The 17,960-nt window shown below is 37.3% G+C and overlaps 3 protein-coding genes across 8 annotated transcripts; all 3 read left to right on the top strand.

The window, feature by feature from the left end:
* Window positions 1-376: 376 nt before the first annotated feature.
* On the top strand, window positions 377-4,523 carry Archease (protein archease). The gene is made up of 5 exons (XM_034330588.2): window positions 377-472; window positions 1,279-1,414; window positions 1,633-1,657; window positions 1,848-2,052; window positions 2,236-4,523. Exons 2-5 carry the CDS (start codon window positions 1,363-1,365, stop codon window positions 2,419-2,421), a joined length of 468 nt encoding a protein of 155 aa, XP_034186479.1. The 5' UTR covers window positions 377-472; window positions 1,279-1,362; the 3' UTR covers window positions 2,422-4,523.
* LOC117607003 (transcription factor E2F3) lies at window positions 3,249-11,264 on the top strand. 4 transcript variants are annotated; one of them, XM_034330169.2, is made up of 8 exons: window positions 3,249-3,388; window positions 8,189-8,286; window positions 8,366-8,523; window positions 8,748-8,889; window positions 8,970-9,183; window positions 9,270-9,543; window positions 9,623-9,983; window positions 10,959-11,264. In XM_034330169.2, the coding sequence occupies exons 2-8, from the start codon at window positions 8,208-8,210 to the stop codon at window positions 11,081-11,083; spliced, it is 1,353 nt and encodes a 450-aa protein (XP_034186060.1). In that variant the 5' UTR covers window positions 3,249-3,388; window positions 8,189-8,207; the 3' UTR covers window positions 11,084-11,264. The 4 variants fall into 4 exon arrangements, with proteins under 4 accessions (XP_034186060.1, XP_034186050.1, XP_034186043.1 ...); XM_034330159.2 differs by lacking the exon at window positions 3,249-3,388 and adding an exon at window positions 4,674-4,982; XM_034330152.2 differs by lacking the exon at window positions 3,249-3,388 and adding an exon at window positions 4,674-5,690.
* A 21-nt stretch (window positions 11,265-11,285) lies between these two features.
* Window positions 11,286-17,890, top strand: MRG15 (mortality factor 4-like). 3 transcript variants are annotated; one of them, XM_076690149.1, is made up of 6 exons: window positions 11,286-15,641; window positions 16,389-16,506; window positions 16,578-16,886; window positions 16,964-17,176; window positions 17,261-17,430; window positions 17,506-17,890. In XM_076690149.1, exons 1-6 carry the CDS (start codon window positions 15,587-15,589, stop codon window positions 17,676-17,678), a joined length of 1,038 nt encoding a protein of 345 aa, XP_076546264.1. In that variant the 5' UTR covers window positions 11,286-15,586; the 3' UTR covers window positions 17,679-17,890. The 3 variants fall into 3 exon arrangements, with proteins under 3 accessions (XP_076546264.1, XP_034186187.1, XP_034186176.1); XM_034330296.2 differs by lacking the exon at window positions 11,286-15,641 and adding an exon at window positions 15,875-16,291; XM_034330285.2 differs by lacking the exon at window positions 11,286-15,641 and adding an exon at window positions 15,878-16,248.
* The last annotated feature ends 70 nt before the right edge of the window (window positions 17,891-17,960 follow it).

The raw sequence follows: 17,960 nt of genomic DNA, 5'->3' as shown, positions 1-17,960 counted from the left end.
TTGTAAAATCCCTGATCTATCAGGAGAACAATAATGGAAAACAACAAAACTCGGTGTCTCTTAGATCGTGCGTAGATCACGTGTGTATCAATTAAAAAAAGTAGACATCCATGATCTTGTGACATTGCAAAATACCAACCCCCCTTCCCTGGACTCGACACGCATTGAGATCGGATACTGTAAACAGATGACGAGATGTCCCTATGGATGTACTGTACGGTACCGTCTACGTAGTTTTATGTAACAGGCATTACGAGCGTTCGAAGTGGACGCCCTTGGATCACATCGCATCGATATGAGAAACTAGTTTTCATCGGGGAGACGACTGACAAAGAAAAACGTCCAACGAAACCGTACTACATATACGTAGGTACGGTGCATGCCTGGATCGGTCGAGCTCTCACTCGTTTCTTCGATCGACACAGTTAATCCATTGTACATTCCAGAGCAAAGTAGGCTTTTCTTGGTTAAGGTAAGAGGAGGAGACTCCCACCATTTACTTTCGATCTTTGGGGGACCCTAGGAATAAGAGAATCTAGGACTTAGATTGGGAGAATCCTAGGGGAACTTAGAATCTAGGGTGGAATCTTAATCTAGGATTCTCCAAATCTAGGTCCTCAACTTAGGTCTTAAGTTCCCCTAGAGTTCCCCCAATCTATATCCTAAGTTCCCCTAGGATTCCTCCAACCTAGGTCCTAAGTTCTGTTAGACTTTGTTATACTTTGCACTCAAATGTATAAAATACCTCAATTTAAATAGCTTTTGATGGAATGGAAATTAAAAAAAGAATTTCTAATCTGACTTTATTTGTTATATTTAAGAATAAAGTTACAGTGTCATTGCTCCTTTCGCTGGCATTTTTGGAAAATATTCCAACTACATCTCGCATTTATTCAGAAGAAAAATATTTAGGTCTCCTGATTAGCATTTACAGGCTATTTATGCGGTCCACTGCTCACTGAACGGTGATTGCCGCTATCATGGAAACTAATGCGCGCAAATGACACAAATTCGAACTGTTGCATAGTAATTTATAAACAGTAAAGTAGACCTACATTCGTCAGTGCAAATGCCTTCTGGCTCGAGTGTCGTACTCAGAGAACAACTATAATCATCCGTAATAACAAAAGGATTAATTTCAATTTTAAAAATTACTCACTTTTTAATTTCTTTTTTATCTAATAAGGAACTAAATTTGAATCTGCTATGCTCGGTCGGTAATCTAGTTAAAATGCAGCCTTGTACATAGCGCCATCTTCATAGTATAATTCCTTCCAGGTACCACTGGACCACCATTGATAAAACCTGTCAGTGAATCAGCTGATCAGTTATTCACGTACGCTAGATCAGCTGTGAGCAATCATGGACGCGTTGAAGGAAGAAGATTTTGTGATACCCCCAGTTAAATACGAATGTAAGTACCTATTCATTATCCCATACGCGTAACAATGTAGTAAATTCAATAAAAGACAGTTTAACCTATTTATAACGATATAATCGGCAGCCGGCGCGCCATTGTACCGGCATCCATTTTGCCACATGTGAAAGCGTCAAACATTAACCTTAGAACCTTATTTCATAGAGAATTTTCTCCTTAAATAAGCTAAGACATGAGTTACTCTTTTGTTGTAGATTTGGATCACACAGCGGATGTACAGTAAGTATTCAATTTGTTAATCCTCCGTGATGAAGACCGATGTATTTTAGAGGTTACTTACATGGATAACCTAAAACGAAATACGGGACTACGAATTGTTAAGACTAACAAAAAAAGAAAAGTACATCTTGAGAAATTGTTTTAATATTGTTAATTGAGTATAAATTGTAATGTTTGTCGATTTTTGTAGGTTACACGCATGGGGTGATACTATGGAGGAAGCTTTTGAACAATGTGCAATGGCCATGTTCGGGTTAATGACGGATTTAGCGCGGGTTCAAATAAAACAGGTACACAAAGTGGAAGCTGAAGGGCACGACATGGAGAGCCTTCTCTTTCATTTCCTTGATGAATTATTGTTCATGTTTAGTGCTGAGCCATACATCGTCGCAAAGGTATATTTGATTTTATACCGAAGTCGTCACCTCCGACTATACGAGCTTGTTTATGAAATATTGTTTCTTTTATACATCCTGCAGTTAGCTTTATTATCTCGTTGTCAATCCAAGCAACAAAATAAAGTGTATTCTTAGAATTTCCTGTAGCCGTTTGTAAGAAAGGTAACTTTATGTTGTCAGAAAGTGGATATCGTTACGTTTGACCGCGAGAACTTCAAGATCACCGCAGTAGCGTATGGAGAAGAATTTACAATAGGGAAACATACTCAGAATGCTGAAGTAAAAGCTATAACGTATTCAGCTATGCAGATCCTCGATCGTCCGCGAACGGAACGTCCTGAAATTTTCGTGATCGTTGACATATAGTTGTTTTGGGCCCAGTTCGGTGTTTCGTTTGATTTCTTGACGCGCCCTTGGCTTAACACTTTAAATACAAAAGTGGGTACGACCGCATGGATACAGGAGCAAGTAGGGAGGGTACACCTCCCTTACATCCTACATAGGGTACGATCCTTTTGTAGTTGCGTAGGGTTCAAATAAATACGTTACGAAGAAAACACCGGGCTCCCTTCTTGGCGACCTATCTCAGGTACGTGTCAAGGAGTCACGGAACCCTGGATTTATTAAAGACACTGTTTAACGTCAACTTAATTCTGTCAACGTTTAACCATATGTAAATATTTTTATTTTTAATATTACTCTCTGTAAGTATTCCTTGATTCATTATTTTTATCAGAAGCTACCATAATAATGAATTATTTGCGCTTGAAATCCAAAGAGTATATCAAATATGTACCATCGAATATCGGTGTATTTTTGTATGCATTAAATAAAGACCGTTTTCTAATGTTTGTTATCATATGTAACAATTAATAATGAATATCTTGATTGATATTCATGGCGAGTAGAGTGAAATTTCAATTGGAAGGAATCGATGAAAACAGAAGTTGAAATAGAGATAACCTTCTGATCTGAAAAACAAGCATATGTAAAGTGAAACGAGGACGAAACCGAGACCTACTTTTACACGTGCAAAGTGTACGGCCCTGCTTCTAACACCCCTCCATCGTGAAGGAAGCGACGACCGCCCGCTTAGTTTCGGGCAAGAAACGACAGGCAGTGGGATCCTCCCAATCTTCGGAAGTGTGTGCAATTGAGGAAAGGGAATCAAAGAGTTTCTGAAATTACATAATTCGAGAGTGCGTTTTCTCGTTAGTTTCTTCCTTGCCCCCTTTCCTACGTGATAAGGCCCACGTTAAAGGGACTCACTGCCAACATCAAGCGTGGACGTTGTTTCGAAAGCGCACACCCCTGACCATGGCGGACCGATACGGTAATAATTTATAAAAACAATATATAACATCGTTCCGAGATGTCAGAAAGTAATAACCGATAGAATCGAGACGAACGTCTGTTGGAAAAGTCGTGGCATAGGGATTTTTCACTTACATGCCGGAGCTTGCGTGGCAGTTTCGTGGAAAACGGGACGGACAGAGTTTTGGCGCGTGTGCTCGTTAATATCCATAATTACCTGAAACGTTCCATGGATCCATCGTTTTTCTCCAATTATTTTCGTCTAAATGAACGTGACACGAGATGCCGGAAAAGTACAACGTTGTGTGCCTATCGTCGAACATCTAACCCTAAGAAATACAAACAAACATCGGTGTCGAATTCTGGAAAGTTGTCATCGTATCAAGTGATTCGGTTAAGGAATAAAACAGTGGGATAGACGTAAGTTCGTTGAAAAAAATCAAAAGTTGACACGGTCTAGGAACTTTTTTGGATATCTGCGATAGCTGGCGGCGCGGTGGTTTACGGAGAAAAGCGAAGTGACGGTTTTGGCGCGCGTACTCGACTCCTGTGTGCGACCGGCAGATGGCCGGCGCGCGTCCACGAACACACCAAACATGACAAGCGCCTAAGCACGTACTACCACTGTGACAGGGACGCGTTCAAGAACATATCGAAGCATTGGTAGAAGGCCACTACTACATTAACATAGAACGCTGTGAGAGCCCATCGACACGCGGTTCGGTATTACTACCACTGGTACAAGCGGTTCTATCTGCCTCGTAGCCCGAGCCAGTTGCCAGCGCGCCAGCCAGCCCGTCCATCCGATCACCCAGCTCACGCACGAGCCGGCCTCGTGTGCGCGCGCGACACCCCGATAGAAAAGGTTCGTTTTTCTCGCCGGTGGCTCGACGGATCATACCGAGGCGGGGCTTGTCGTGAACTTTAGATCCCGTACATTCCTAAGAAGCTGAAAACTCGACGAATACTCGAACAGCTTGGCCCCTATACTCGATTATTTCGGGCCCTCGGTCTGCTTGGCTGTCGTTCCTATTGCCGAGATCGGCCCCGCAGAAAATGGACACCGCACCAGTGCGGTAGAGAGACAGAGCGAAACAGAGAGATATATAGAAAAAGAGAAAGAGAGAGAGAGAGAGAGAGAAAGAGAAATAAAGGCCACGCAACTACTACGACTACGAGGAGGACGACGACAACGGGTATAAGTTTGAGAAAGAAGGACAGAGGGAGAGAAAACGAGCGAGGGCGAGGGATTATAATCGTATGTACGAAGTGTGTGTATGATATACAGTAGCGAAAAGCAAGAGAAACATTTCGTGCACGATTAGCCTCGGGAGACCGGGTTAAAACTCGACATCCCGAGCCGCACGTTTTTATCCTGTCCTGTCATCGACAGGCTTCAGTGAAAATTTCATCTAGAATTATCGACACAGCGTGACAACAACGATCATAACCACCACGGCGAAGTATTTGCCATCGAGGAGGCACGGATATGCCTCGCTCCTCGGTGCTGTGACACGCGCCGCGCCGTGTGCTGGCTGAACCTCCCGGAAGAGAGCGTGGGCCTTCGTCTCAAAATACTGTGTGTGGTTTTGTACCGCACACTCGAGAGCCAAGTAAGTGAATAAACACGCGTAATTCGTTTCAATATTCATTTGTTTCGTGTAATCGTGACCCCTGGAATTAGCAGTTCTTTCAAAACTATCCCCGTTTTCCAAGCCAGCCTGTCGAAAAAAAAACGTGTGCACGCCAACACTGTTTCCTTTCTCGTAATCCTAGGGGAAAAAGATGTGCTTACTGAAGCATATAAACAGAGAAAAAAGATGGAAAAATGGTCCGTTATTTCGAGCGCAACCGATTTGGTGCGTTGAAAGTGGCTGGCATCTCACACGATCAATCGCGAAAGCGTGCACTGATTCTAGGTTTCCTCATGACCGTGCCGGTAGCACGCCTAACTAGGGATACTCTAGTCCCGGCTTGGCTCTTTAAACGGCTCTACGTATTGCGTGCGAATCGTAACGTTTCTTTGTGTGCGTATCTGTGCGGCTACCGATGTTATGTGTGTGTGCGCGCGTTCGCATAATCTCGCTCCCTCGTTGTCCGCTCGCTCGCTCGCTCGTTTGCTCTCGTATGCATGGCCGCTTCGGTGCGTAGCGTGCGGATTGCGCGAGTACGCATTGTCGCGTTCAATACGATCGTAATTCGTCTGTTATTTAATCGTGAACTGGTGTTCGACACGCGGTATTCAGCAAAAGGAACAACGAATAAAAAACCACCCCATACACCTTCGATCGACGTTAACAGCTGATCGCGGCCACTTCTATGTATGTGTGTGAAGCAGAACTACCTCATGTACACGGGGTTTTTTATTTTTCTTCACTTGGTTATGATAAGAGAAAGAGAAGAATTCGGGATCCCGTCGATAGACATTACGACCTGTGCGGTTTCCACGAGCGGAAGAACACAAAAAAGGGGGGACAGTAAGGTTCATCGCTCACATCTGGGGCCTGAAGCCTCGTGCACACGAGGCATGCCCCGGTTTATTTGTACGATATCCATTGGACGTCTTTTTGGTGTATTTTCTTCTCTTGTGTAGTATATATCTTTTTTTTTTTTATACTTCACACGAATTATAAAAATGTTTTCGAACGAAAGAAAAGAATTGGAATTATTGCAACCTCCTTAAAGGACGCCAGAACGGATAATATTCGTGTTTTAAAGAGCATCGGGTCTGTCTACCAATCGATGGCCACGGCTAGTTCTCTCTACATCCAGTGCCGTCGACGCCAGTTACACTAGTCCGGTTTTATCTTCGAGATAATATCCTACCAATCAATGCCTCCGCATCGTGCATTGCTCCCAACCTTCGAATGCGCTTTACAGTGCTATTGGCCTCACCATCTCGTACGTTGCGCGGCGATGTGTACCCGGCCAAACAAGTGAAAACGAGACAACCACGCAGTTCAACCGGGAGTTTGCTTCTAAAACTGCTTACAACGCAAGGCTGCTGTAACACGACGATCCTGCGGCATGCCTCTTTAAACCACACCCGGAACGCTTGCCTCGTGTACTCGAGACGCTTGCTCTTTTTTTCGAAAATTCTCGTACGGCCGCACTGTGGGTCTCTCCTGTTCAGGCGCGTAACCAGCCTTTTGAAAACGGGGACCTTAGGATGGAATATTCTACTCTTTTTCGCGGCAATTTCGTTTAGTCCCCTATTTCTAACCGAGAAAGATAATATAACAGTGTGTTGTACAAAAAATTGATTCGATGGAATTTTTCAACGAATTTTTATTGGATAACTGTTGCATACTTTGAATAATTATATTTTGTTTGTTTTTGAATTTCAATCGTTCACACGTTATTAAACGAGAATGTAAAAATATCATTTAAGCATACTTAATACTGTACAGAGATTTATTGGTCTTCGCTTATCGGCTTGGTTTTGAAACAACACCGATACGAGATTGAAATCTTGTTGTTAATTGTTGTTAAAATTTATAAAATAAAATGGGAAAGTCATGCGATGAAAATTTTATATTTATTTATTATTTGCTTTGTTATCTTTCTCGGCAGTTGGAGGTTTTATACGCTCTTCTTACAGTACAACATGGAAATTGACCTGTAATTTTCACCAGATGTTCAGTTCTTGCGGAATTGTCACTTTGCCGTTTGCTCGACACCACTTCCGTTTCGTTATTCCATAGAACGATTACATATGTACTTACATACACGTTTATATTCCAAATGCTTTCATTTATCCTTATTCTTTTATGTTTATATATAAAATGCGTTTTTAAATTAGGATGTAAGTTATAATTTATACGATTAAATGCGATAAATTGGAATTGAATTTAAAAATTAAAAAATCACAACTGTTATGATATACAAATTGTATAGATATATTAAAAATTCATTCACTGGTTTTCCTGTTAGATGATATAATTATGCAATCAATGTTTTGTCATTAAGCATTTATTTTTCTTTTTATTTGACATGGGTGTTGGTTGTTTTCTCAACGAACACGCATGTAAAATTCTTTGAAATACGAATTCTATTATTAGGATCTACCAATGTTACTTGATTTCAGAACAAAAAGGCTGTCCCTTGTACTGTGTGTTCTTTGATATGCATCTAAAAAGTAGCTTCTCCTTAAATGTGTTATCGCGACTGAATAAAATACAGTCAGAAATGAGTGACAATGACAAAAACTCGGGAACGAAGGGACGACGATCGGTAGAAGTTTTCTATGAATCTGCACATTTAACTGTCAATAATTTTCATATATGAATGCTATTTTTTGATAAAGCGTACTATCGACAAGGTTAACAAGGTATCTGGATATCTGATTTAAGTATTGCAGTTTCAATTTTTATAGGTTCGCATTCATTCTTCACGTTCGACATTTCATTAATCACATCACAAATAATGCCAAATCCAAAATAAGGAAACTGTCTTTTAACATCGAATGTTAAAAAATAAAAAATACGTGTCCGCCAAAATAGTGTACACTTATTAACCTTCATGGACGATGTGAGGCACGTTTTCTAAAAAATTTCGAAACTTCAACGTTGCAGAACGAAAACAGGAAAAACGTTTTTAAATAAACGTATTAAAATAGAATAATAGATTGTAAAAGAAAAATGTGTTCATTGAAATAAAGTAAATAAATGTTTGTGATTATAAAGGTAAACTTTATTGCTATCAGTGTACACTTGGGGGAGGATTTTTCATGTTCTAAAGATACAAGAATTGTTGATGTACTATATGTGACTGTTTCCCCATGACTATAATTTAATATATCTCATTTTGACTGTTGTAGATTCTTATAAACAATAAAGATGCCTCGAGTAAGGAGACAGGTGGTCTTGGAAGATCCAGCCAGGCCTGTTACACCAGACATGGTGGAAACCAAATTGAGTATGTATTAACAGCAGGTTTGCTGTATAACTTTTCTGTAATTTCACTACATGTTTCTACATACATTAATTATTTTCAGTGAAAACAGAATTCTTGGATGATGGCTCTTTGGATGAAGTACAAGCACAAAAGGTAGCTGAAGAAACGCCAAGTCCTCATCTTCAAGACCATCAGTATGGACAAACACCTTGTTATCAAGTAACAAGGAAACCTACACAACCACCACCACGAACTGAAGTAAATAAGACTGTATTTACCAATAATTTTTAAGAAGGTTCACTAGTGAAATGATTGTTCAAACATGGTAACTTTCTTTTTATATACTAAAGGTCTTAAACACCATCAAGAAATGTTGCTTTCTTAATGCACTAGTTTAATATTCAGATTTTTGTATATTTTATATTTGACTAACGTTTAATGATAATCATTTAATACCGTCTTATTTTGGTATGTTTTTGTAGCAAATATCGGTTCAGGCGGTGAAACGAAGACTGAATTTGGAAATGGGAGCAACAGGTCCCAGCCAATCTGCCTTTAAGGCTCCTAGAGGTAAACGTAGGAGATCTGGTTCGAATTCTCTAACTGGCCACACACCTACAAAAAGTAAATTGTATTTTTGTTTTATTCATAAGTTTCACTTGTTATACATCTTCTAGGAAAAAGAAATATTACCTTAATTGCAGGTAAAACGGTAGAGAGAACGCGGTATGATACATCATTGAGCTTACTTACGAAAAAGTTCATACATTTAGTTGAAAGCAGTCAAGACGGTGTTGTAGATTTAAATGTAGCGTCTGAGAAGTTAGAAGTACAGAAACGTCGTATATACGATATTACAAATGTGTTGGAGGGTATAGGTATTTTGGAGAAGAAAAGTAAAAACAATATACAATGGAAGTACGTTGTTTACTATTTACCGACAAAAAAATTGTATCTCGAATGTATCTGGGTTAAATATGGAACATAATGATTGTGTTTTATAGGGGCGGTCAGTTACCGAACGATAGGAACGATATCGCTGATCTCAGAAGAGAGGTGGCTGATTTAGAAGCTAAAGAAAATACTTTGGATCGGTTAATTCATGGTGCAGATAAAAACCTTAGGGAATTGTGCGCCGATAGACAATACGCTTATGTAACGTATCACGATTTACGTTCTGTCCCAATGTACAAAGACCAGGCTATAATGGCAGTAAAAGCTCCGCCAGAAGCCACTTTACATGTTCCGCAACCTATCAATAATCTTGGCCAACAAAAGGTAACTACTTGCTTCCTATGCGAACAGTTAGACGAGTGAAAATTCATTGCAATCAACGTATCCATTGATCTGTTTCCAGCTTCAAATGCACATGAGGTCGTCTCATGGGGAAATAGAGGTATTCCTCTGTCCTGATGACCCTACAGTTAAAACGTCTCCCAATCCGGGATATACGACGACGCAACCTGTGCCTTCGTCAAAAGAATCCGAAATACCCGATCTCCCTCCTGAACTGCTGGTCAACGGAGGAAGCGGGGTTCGGGTCGAACCAGTACCTTCTGTTGAGAGTACGTTGAATACTCGTTCGTGTACTCCGGTTGTATCTACGGTTACCAGTTTAGCAGGAATGAGGGACGCATTGTTATGCGAATCTGATGACTATGGACCAATGGGTGGTGGCAAATTCCAACTTCAAACGGAGGATCAAATCAACACTCCAGGTAAGATAGCGTCCATCTTATGAATTAAGATGTATTTAAACATATTTTTCTTCTCGTTATCGTTCAAGTGAAATAGCTGTATATTGCGTTAATTTCAATGCTTTATTAATTTAATAATATTTATTTTTCTTTATTTTATAATGTTTCGCGTATACGTTGAACGTTGCTTTCCTCTGCATGTAAGCACTGTTATATCTTTTTTTAAATGCTGGGCATAAAATACTAATGATACACAAGTTTTATTCTGATCTTCTTCAATCGTTTAGTTGTTTATAATAAATTAATACTTCACCTACACACTGCAGAGGTATACTTGAATTTTTTTTTTTTTTTTTTTACTTTCGAGACTTCCGGATAAATAATTTTTCGTACACAAATAGTGAAAAAATTTATAAATTTACAATTTTTTAGTTCAACTTGAAAAAGAAATATTGTGCATGTCTGGAAGAATTATTTTCTATTTCGATTTGAATTCCATTTACTCAAGCTATACCTTCCTTACTTCTTCCTCTGCCTTTTCAACATTGGAGGATAGCCGTACCCTGATGGAGCTCTGGCTGTGACTTGTGTGTTAAATAAATAAAAATCACATCACAGGCAGAGTTCTAATTAGGTAACGGTTTCAAACAACAAAAGCTCGTGTCGCGCGAAGGTACGTCTCATGGGTAAAACAATCATTTGCTTATTTGTATATTAACGCAAATATGTGCTTCGTTCTTTTTTTTTTCTTTTTCTAGCATTTATCTGCTGCACAATAATTTCCCCCTAACTGCTTCCTCTAATCTGTGCCCTATGATGCATTGCCCTTTAATTTTGTACTAAACTGAAATTTTTGTGATCAATTGATATTCCAATTAAAATAAAATAACATGTAGACACCACCAGTCATGAAAGAAAGAAAATATTAAAAGCAGAGGATGTCCCACGACAGTGGCTGAAATAAGCCCAACTATCTTCTGGTTCTTTTTGTTACAGATCTAAGTTTTTTCGAATTTGGAGAACACCTGCTGTCCCTGGAACCGCCTCTTTCCGAAAACGACTATTCGTTCTCGTTAGGCACGGAGGAAGGGCTGTCGGATCTTTTTGATTTCAAATTTTAAAGATGTCGTCCTGATTGTCGTAATCGTGATAGCACTTTTGTCTTTTTGGACTACCACTCTGAGTTCGCCTCCCTAACATTCGAACGGATAGCGATCATTTTGTTAATCCAATGATGACCGATTTTACGTCATAATTATTTTCGATTGGCGATCTTTATTATTATTTTTTCCTCCTCAAACGTGATCTGATCAAACGTGATTGATACGCTGGTTTAGTCATGCTTCTTAGTTTTACAAAAAAAGAAAAAAGAACAAAAAAAAAAAAAGAATAAAAATACGCGATCGTGTACATAAATAGAAGGCGTTTATCACTCGCGATACCGTATAGTATTTTGCCGACAATTTTTAAAAAAAAATTATTTTTTAATCGCGATTCGTTCAGCAACACACACACATATACACGTATACAGTATCACGTCGGTGATTTTCGAAATTCCGCCTCATTGAAAGGATCTCAAAGGGAAGTACTGCGAAGCGAAGAGAAGGGACAAACATATCACGCCTCGGGTTACTAGTACATTGGCAAGCGATTAAGGATGAACGTTAAAGCGATAAATCATTGTCTTCTCGACGAAGATGCATCAAGATTTGTCGCTTGCGATTCAAATCATTTCAAGCCAAAAATGACGCTTGCTATGTGAACCAATTTATAGAAACGCATTTGTTAGAAATATTTTTGTCAATGTTTATCGTTCATCGTTTGCTAATGTACTATGGTAGCCTGGTGTTAACACGTTGACCGCGATGCGACTGAAATTCAATTTAGATGAAATATTCGTAATGCTACTAAAAAAATGTACACTAGTCATTTTAAAGCAACCAATTAGATTGAAATTATTATTGATCCATGATGTATCTCTACTGGCGGTCAACTTGTTAATACGCGGTGGTCGAGTATTTCCGGCTTGATACGGTTCACGCCGATATCGAGTTTTGTGGAATATATTAAATTATGTTGGCGAAACGACGCCAATTTTTTTCTGTGCAATCTGTAATAATACTGTATATCGAGGTAAGAGTAAAAGCGTGGGAAAGAGAGACGGAGATGTATTCGAGAATTTCAAAGAGAGGAGAGACTGCAGATTCGTGACGAACAATTTATAACGGTTTTCGTTTTCCCCCCTCTGCGATCATTGAATTGTATAAAGTGAATAGCGCGTGAATATTAATTCATCAAAAATGAAATTCCCTCCTAGCGTATAAATATTTCTATCGAGGAAAATTTCTGGACGGTTGTTTTCTCTAGTCGCTAGGACTGAATCGTTTTTTTTATCTCTATTTGTTTTATTTTTTTTTTTCTTTCTTTTGAAATCGCGTGCTTGACACCTTACCCATCGCTAGCAGATAAAATAGATAAGCACTGTTGCTTTTTAACAAGGTCTCGATTCTTTCAATGGCATGTTATAGATTCTATTTTTCAATCAGTCTAATGTTATTTACACTCGGATCGTTAATTGTGGTGTACGTGATTTTTATTGCTTCGATTCAGAAGTGTTTATTATTAAATTTGGTGATAAGCTTCCGGTTGGTAAGGTGTCGAGACGAGAGAGCATCGTTCAGGAATAATCGCGTTCGGGTAAATTTATCGGTACGATAGTGTAGCTTGTCGATTGCGAATCGTTTGTAAAAAAAAAAAAAACGTATGTCAGGGAGACATAGTTTTTATTCTATATACTTTTGTAATTGCTCGGTGCGAATTTTTGTATATTTCGATCCATGGGGAAAATAAGAAATTCATTGATTCTATACAGGCACGTATACACGCACGGTCATCCAACGGTACCATTGATAATATAAATCTAATTAAAGAATCGCGTTGGATTAGCATCGAATATGATGCCACGAACACACGGAGACGAACTCGAGCGTACAAGAAAGAGAGAAACAAATCTTAGACTGTAACCTTTCGCGCATGTAACACACGTATTTAATTCGATTCGTAACGACGGAGAAGGTCTAAGATTCCTTTCAGGAATAACAGTACTTGTTCAGAACTTGATTTGTAAAAAAAAAAAAAAAGTGAAAAGAAAGGGGTTCTTCAAAGAGAACTTTGAAGCCAGTGCAACTTGAATTTCAACCGTGCTTGGTACAGCACCGACGAAGAAAACGCTTTGAGTCTTAACGTACATATATAAATATAATAATATAACTCCTATATAAGACAAACTGAGGATATTTGTTCGATGTTCCTGAAGAAGATAATTCAAGGATGCACTGGAGAGAATCGTCTCAGCTGGAAGTCTCTTAAGGATGTACTCTAACGTACAACTTAGTGTACGTCCAAAGCCATAGTGCCTACACAATAATGATCACACCCTTCTGTAACTGTAAATAGTTTACATACTATACAAAAATATATTAAAAAAAAAAAGCAAAGTATATATATATATATATATACATTTATATAGTGTGTGTGTATATATATATATGTGTGTGTGTATATAGAAGTGTAAGGAAGTGAGGACCCCCCCGATGGATACAAAAGAGAGAAACCAGATGCTGCGAAAATACACCTCATTACGGTTATCACAAACTATCCGATTAGTTAGTTTTAATTATTATTAATAATTAATTATTAGACGGAGGAGAGATGTTAGTTTATAAATTTTACTTATTATATATATGTACGTGTATATATGTAATAAGTGCGTATGTTTTTTTATAGTCAAAAATGAATATCGTGCAGAATAAAATGAAGAGACTTAATGGATTACTTAAAGAGAGAAGACTAGCAAGCGTTCTTATTTTTCTTTTCTTTTTTTTTTTTTTTTTTTTATAAATGAGATGTAAAAGTGTAGGCAGACTCGATGAATGATATTTGTATAAAGAAGAAATGTTTTTATCGCTACGTGTATTTATTTCAATTGAATAGCGTGTACGTCGTGAGGGGGAAAAGGGTGATAGAAGGAGGATATAAAAATGTGTTGCGAATGGATTATTCTGCACGATATTCGACACGCAATTCACCGATTCGCAACAGAGAGGATTGTGTATTAGTTTTCGTTTCTGATTTTTTTTCTTATTTTTTTTTTTTTTTTTTTTTTTCAAATTGTACATTGGTGGCATCGCGCTTTTTTTTCATACGCATCGTGCAACGAGAGGGGAAGCAAAGTGAGAGCGAAATTACGGGTGAATGGTACACATGTGTGAATGATGATCAAACGAATGATATTAATGATTCGAATGTTCGGTGATCAGTGATCTCGATCCTGGCACAACCAGTGAGAAGTTAACAATATTTTCTACCTGAATAATATTTGCGGGGATCTAACGAAGTCTGAGCACGGGAGACTTCTCATAATTTTACTCTTTCGAAAGAGTTAGTCGGAAGATGAGACGAATAACTGATTTCAAACGTTCTCAGACTTCCTCAGATCTTTTTATAATAACTTATCATGAAGATGGCAGTCCATCGTTTCGTTTTTAACCCGATATTCGTAAAACTACTACCACCCGTTTCTGCCAGTCTGTCGAATAAGGCGCCTCTTGTATTATACACAGGCTACAGAGTACGTTCATTTCTATTTTTTTTTTTTTTTTTTTTTTTTTTTTTTTTTTTTTTTTTTGAATTTCATTTGGCGAGACTTTTATAGGCACAGCATCGGAAATAAATTATTTCAACGAGTAACAACGATTTAAATGAAATTGCATTTGAAAAAGAAATTTAGTCTTGTTAGAAAACGGGAACGTACTTTCTTCTAGGAACGTATTTGAGAGACTGTACAGAAGTAATGGTAGAAAGGAAAATTAATTCTGCTCGATTGTCTTAGGGAAAACAAAAATTGAACGATGTATGAACCGATATGACGAACGTGAATTTTGTCATATTTTAACGGGCATGACCCGCCGAAAGACAGTAAAAAAAAAAAAAAGAAAGAGAGGAAGAGAGAGAGAAGACGAAGTTACAAAATATAACCTTGTGTAACGTCATAGGGAGATGTGATGTTTTTTAATTTTCCATAACCTTCGTATTCGCTTGTCTTGTGCAAATAATGAAAAGAAGTATTTCGATGAAAAAAGAACCCTTTTACTTTGTTATAAAAGTAAGACCTATCATTCGTTGAGACTCGATTTTAAATTTAAGTTCGTTCTGATAGTTTCGCGTGAAAAGTTCCGTTTCACGTTCAATGGAAATTGTATGCTTTGCAAATGTCTATATCAAAATAGCGAATACTATAGTATACGCAGAAGAAATATTTTTTATGTATGTTTAATACGTATAAACGGTACGATTGAGAGAATAAAACGTCGAAACTTGAATTTTTGATCGTTACGAACGTATATGGAATCAGTAGCGGAACACTTAAAGCATTTTATGAATTTTTGCATGAATAAAGTAATCTTGCAATATTTTATTAGATATATTATTTTAATAAAAACTTTCAATAACAGAAATGTCGAGGAAGGTGCAAAAACATTGACCATAATGTGTTAATTATATTGAATAAAGTACCTTTTCTTATACGGCGAAGTACGCATGCGCGTGCGTTTGGTTCTGGTTAGATGCGCGCCACCGGCGGCTTTCCGTCAGTCGTGCGCCGTCGGCTGTCGGGTGTAGGTGCGTCTTGTTGCGTTATGTATATTTTGACGTTTTATATACAGAACGGTATTATATACAGAAATAAAATTTTAAGTATGGTGTATGTTATTGTCTACTTCCATGCTTGTTTATTACACCACAATATTATAAATTGAAATAAAATGAATTATAATTGTAACAGTCGTAACAAACCATTGATTTTATTTCAATTAAAAATATAAAATGTTTTTCTAGTATTAGTTTGTTAGAACAATCATTCAGCTTAAATCGAAAAACTATTTGAGGTTTCGAACTGATGATTTAAATTTGAATTGAATTTGATTTCCTCGTACATGTTAAGTAATTGTAGAAACGAAAATTCTCTAGTAGGGTAGCCATGTTCCTAGATCGTAAGCTCGCATTGTGTACTAGCCTTAACGCATATAAACATAAAATAAATATCCAGACGCCGCTTTCAAAGTGTGCTTTAAATTGATCGCTAGCAATCAATTGTTTTCCGTTGGCGCGAATTATCAAGCGATTTATTAAATTTAGGTATTGTTTAAAACTGACGATTCTAATAAAATAGCCAAAATAAGCAATTCAAAGGACACAAGTATGCCACCCAAGTGTAAATTTCAAGAAGGTAGACACTTAATTTTTAATACAACTCTATCGAATGTTCCAGTGTACGTTAGATCCATTCCTGTAACTGAATATTACGTATTTTTTCTGTTTATAATGGATTTTGAATGTTATTTACAATCGTTATACGATCGTTTATAGGGGAGAAGGTTCTATGTTTCCATGGGCCATTAATTTATGAAGCAAAATGTCTAAAGTCCTCCATTACTAAAGAAAAACAGATCAAATATTTTATTCATTATGCTGGTTGGAATAAAAAGTAGGTATCCGGTTCCATCTTATCTGTTCCATACGTGATTGAAATTACAAATCATAATATGATGTAAATAGCTGGGACGAGTGGGTTCCGGAAAGTAGAGTTCTCAAGTACAACGAGGCAAATGTGCAGAGACAAAGAGAGGTTCAAAGAGCACATTCTAATCAACAATCTGCACAAAAAACTAAGAAAGGCAGTACTTCCTCTAAAACTCAGGGACGTAGGAGTGAAGGTGTACGTGAAAAAGACACTGATAGTAGAGCTAGCACTCCTGTTGCCACGGTTGACAAAGGTGTCAGCCGATTTAGCAAAGGCACAAGCAGTAGTGTAACACCATCATCCTCTCATGATTCTACATCAGAAGCTCCACGTAAAAAACGGAGGTTTGTATTAAACAAACTTTTCTTAATTGCATATTAACTTGTATCATGCTAATTGAGGCAATTAAAATTTATTGCAGCCGATTAGAGCCATCTGGTGAAACTGAAGAATATCTCACCAAAGTAGAGGTTAAAATTAAGATTCCAGAGGAATTAAAATTTGTACTTATAGATGAGTCTGAAGTTATATTAAAACATCATAAATTACCTGCTTTACCTGTAAAGAATACAGTTGATAAGATCCTTGATGATTATGTTGAATCAAAATCATCAGGAAAAAATGATTCTGTCAGGTATTTATACCAACAATTTTTATATAGACATATTTATTTATTTATTTATTTATTTATTTAATATATATTATGTATAACTTTCAGAGAAAGTACGTTAGAAATAACTAAAGGAATTCGTGAATACTTCAATATATCTTTAGGTTTACAGTTACTGTATAAATGGGAACGTCCACAATTCATTCAAATTATGAATGATAATCCTGAAACACTGCCCAGCCAGTTATATGGTGCATTTCATTTATTAAGGCTATTTGGTACTACTTTTATTTGTATCTTAAAATCGTGATACTTAATGGAAGTAATGATGTTTATTCGAATAATTTTTTTAGTGAGACTCGGTGGAATGTTGTCGTACACTACACTGGATGAAAGAAGTATACAATTGCTGCTATCCCATTTTCACGATTTTTTACAGTATTTACAGAAAAACAATGCTGAACTGTTCAATTTGCAGCAAGATTATGCGGATTCACCACCTGATTATCATAGGAAATATGCCTAGATTAGTATAAATAAACTGATACATTTAATTACTTCAAGCAATAATGTAATTTCAGATTTATTTTACATGGCAGCTGCAATATTTGTTCGAAAAAATATGTGTACTGACATTGTTGTAATTACTTTTTATACAAAATAGGTTGTAACGAAATTGACAAATTTTACACGTTGTTAAATATTATCCAAAAGTATTTTAAATTGTAAACTCGATCTTTTATTTGACATGTACAGAAAAAATATAATACATTTAACGCTATATGCTTTAATTTAAACTAAAATAACA

Source organism: Osmia lignaria, chromosome 9 (genome assembly GCF_051020975.1).
Source record: "Osmia lignaria lignaria isolate PbOS001 chromosome 9, iyOsmLign1, whole genome shotgun sequence".
NCBI lineage: Eukaryota > Metazoa > Arthropoda > Insecta > Hymenoptera > Megachilidae > Osmia > Osmia lignaria.
Note: the sequence above shows the minus strand (reverse complement) of the source record. Positions and strands in the feature narration are given on the sequence as shown.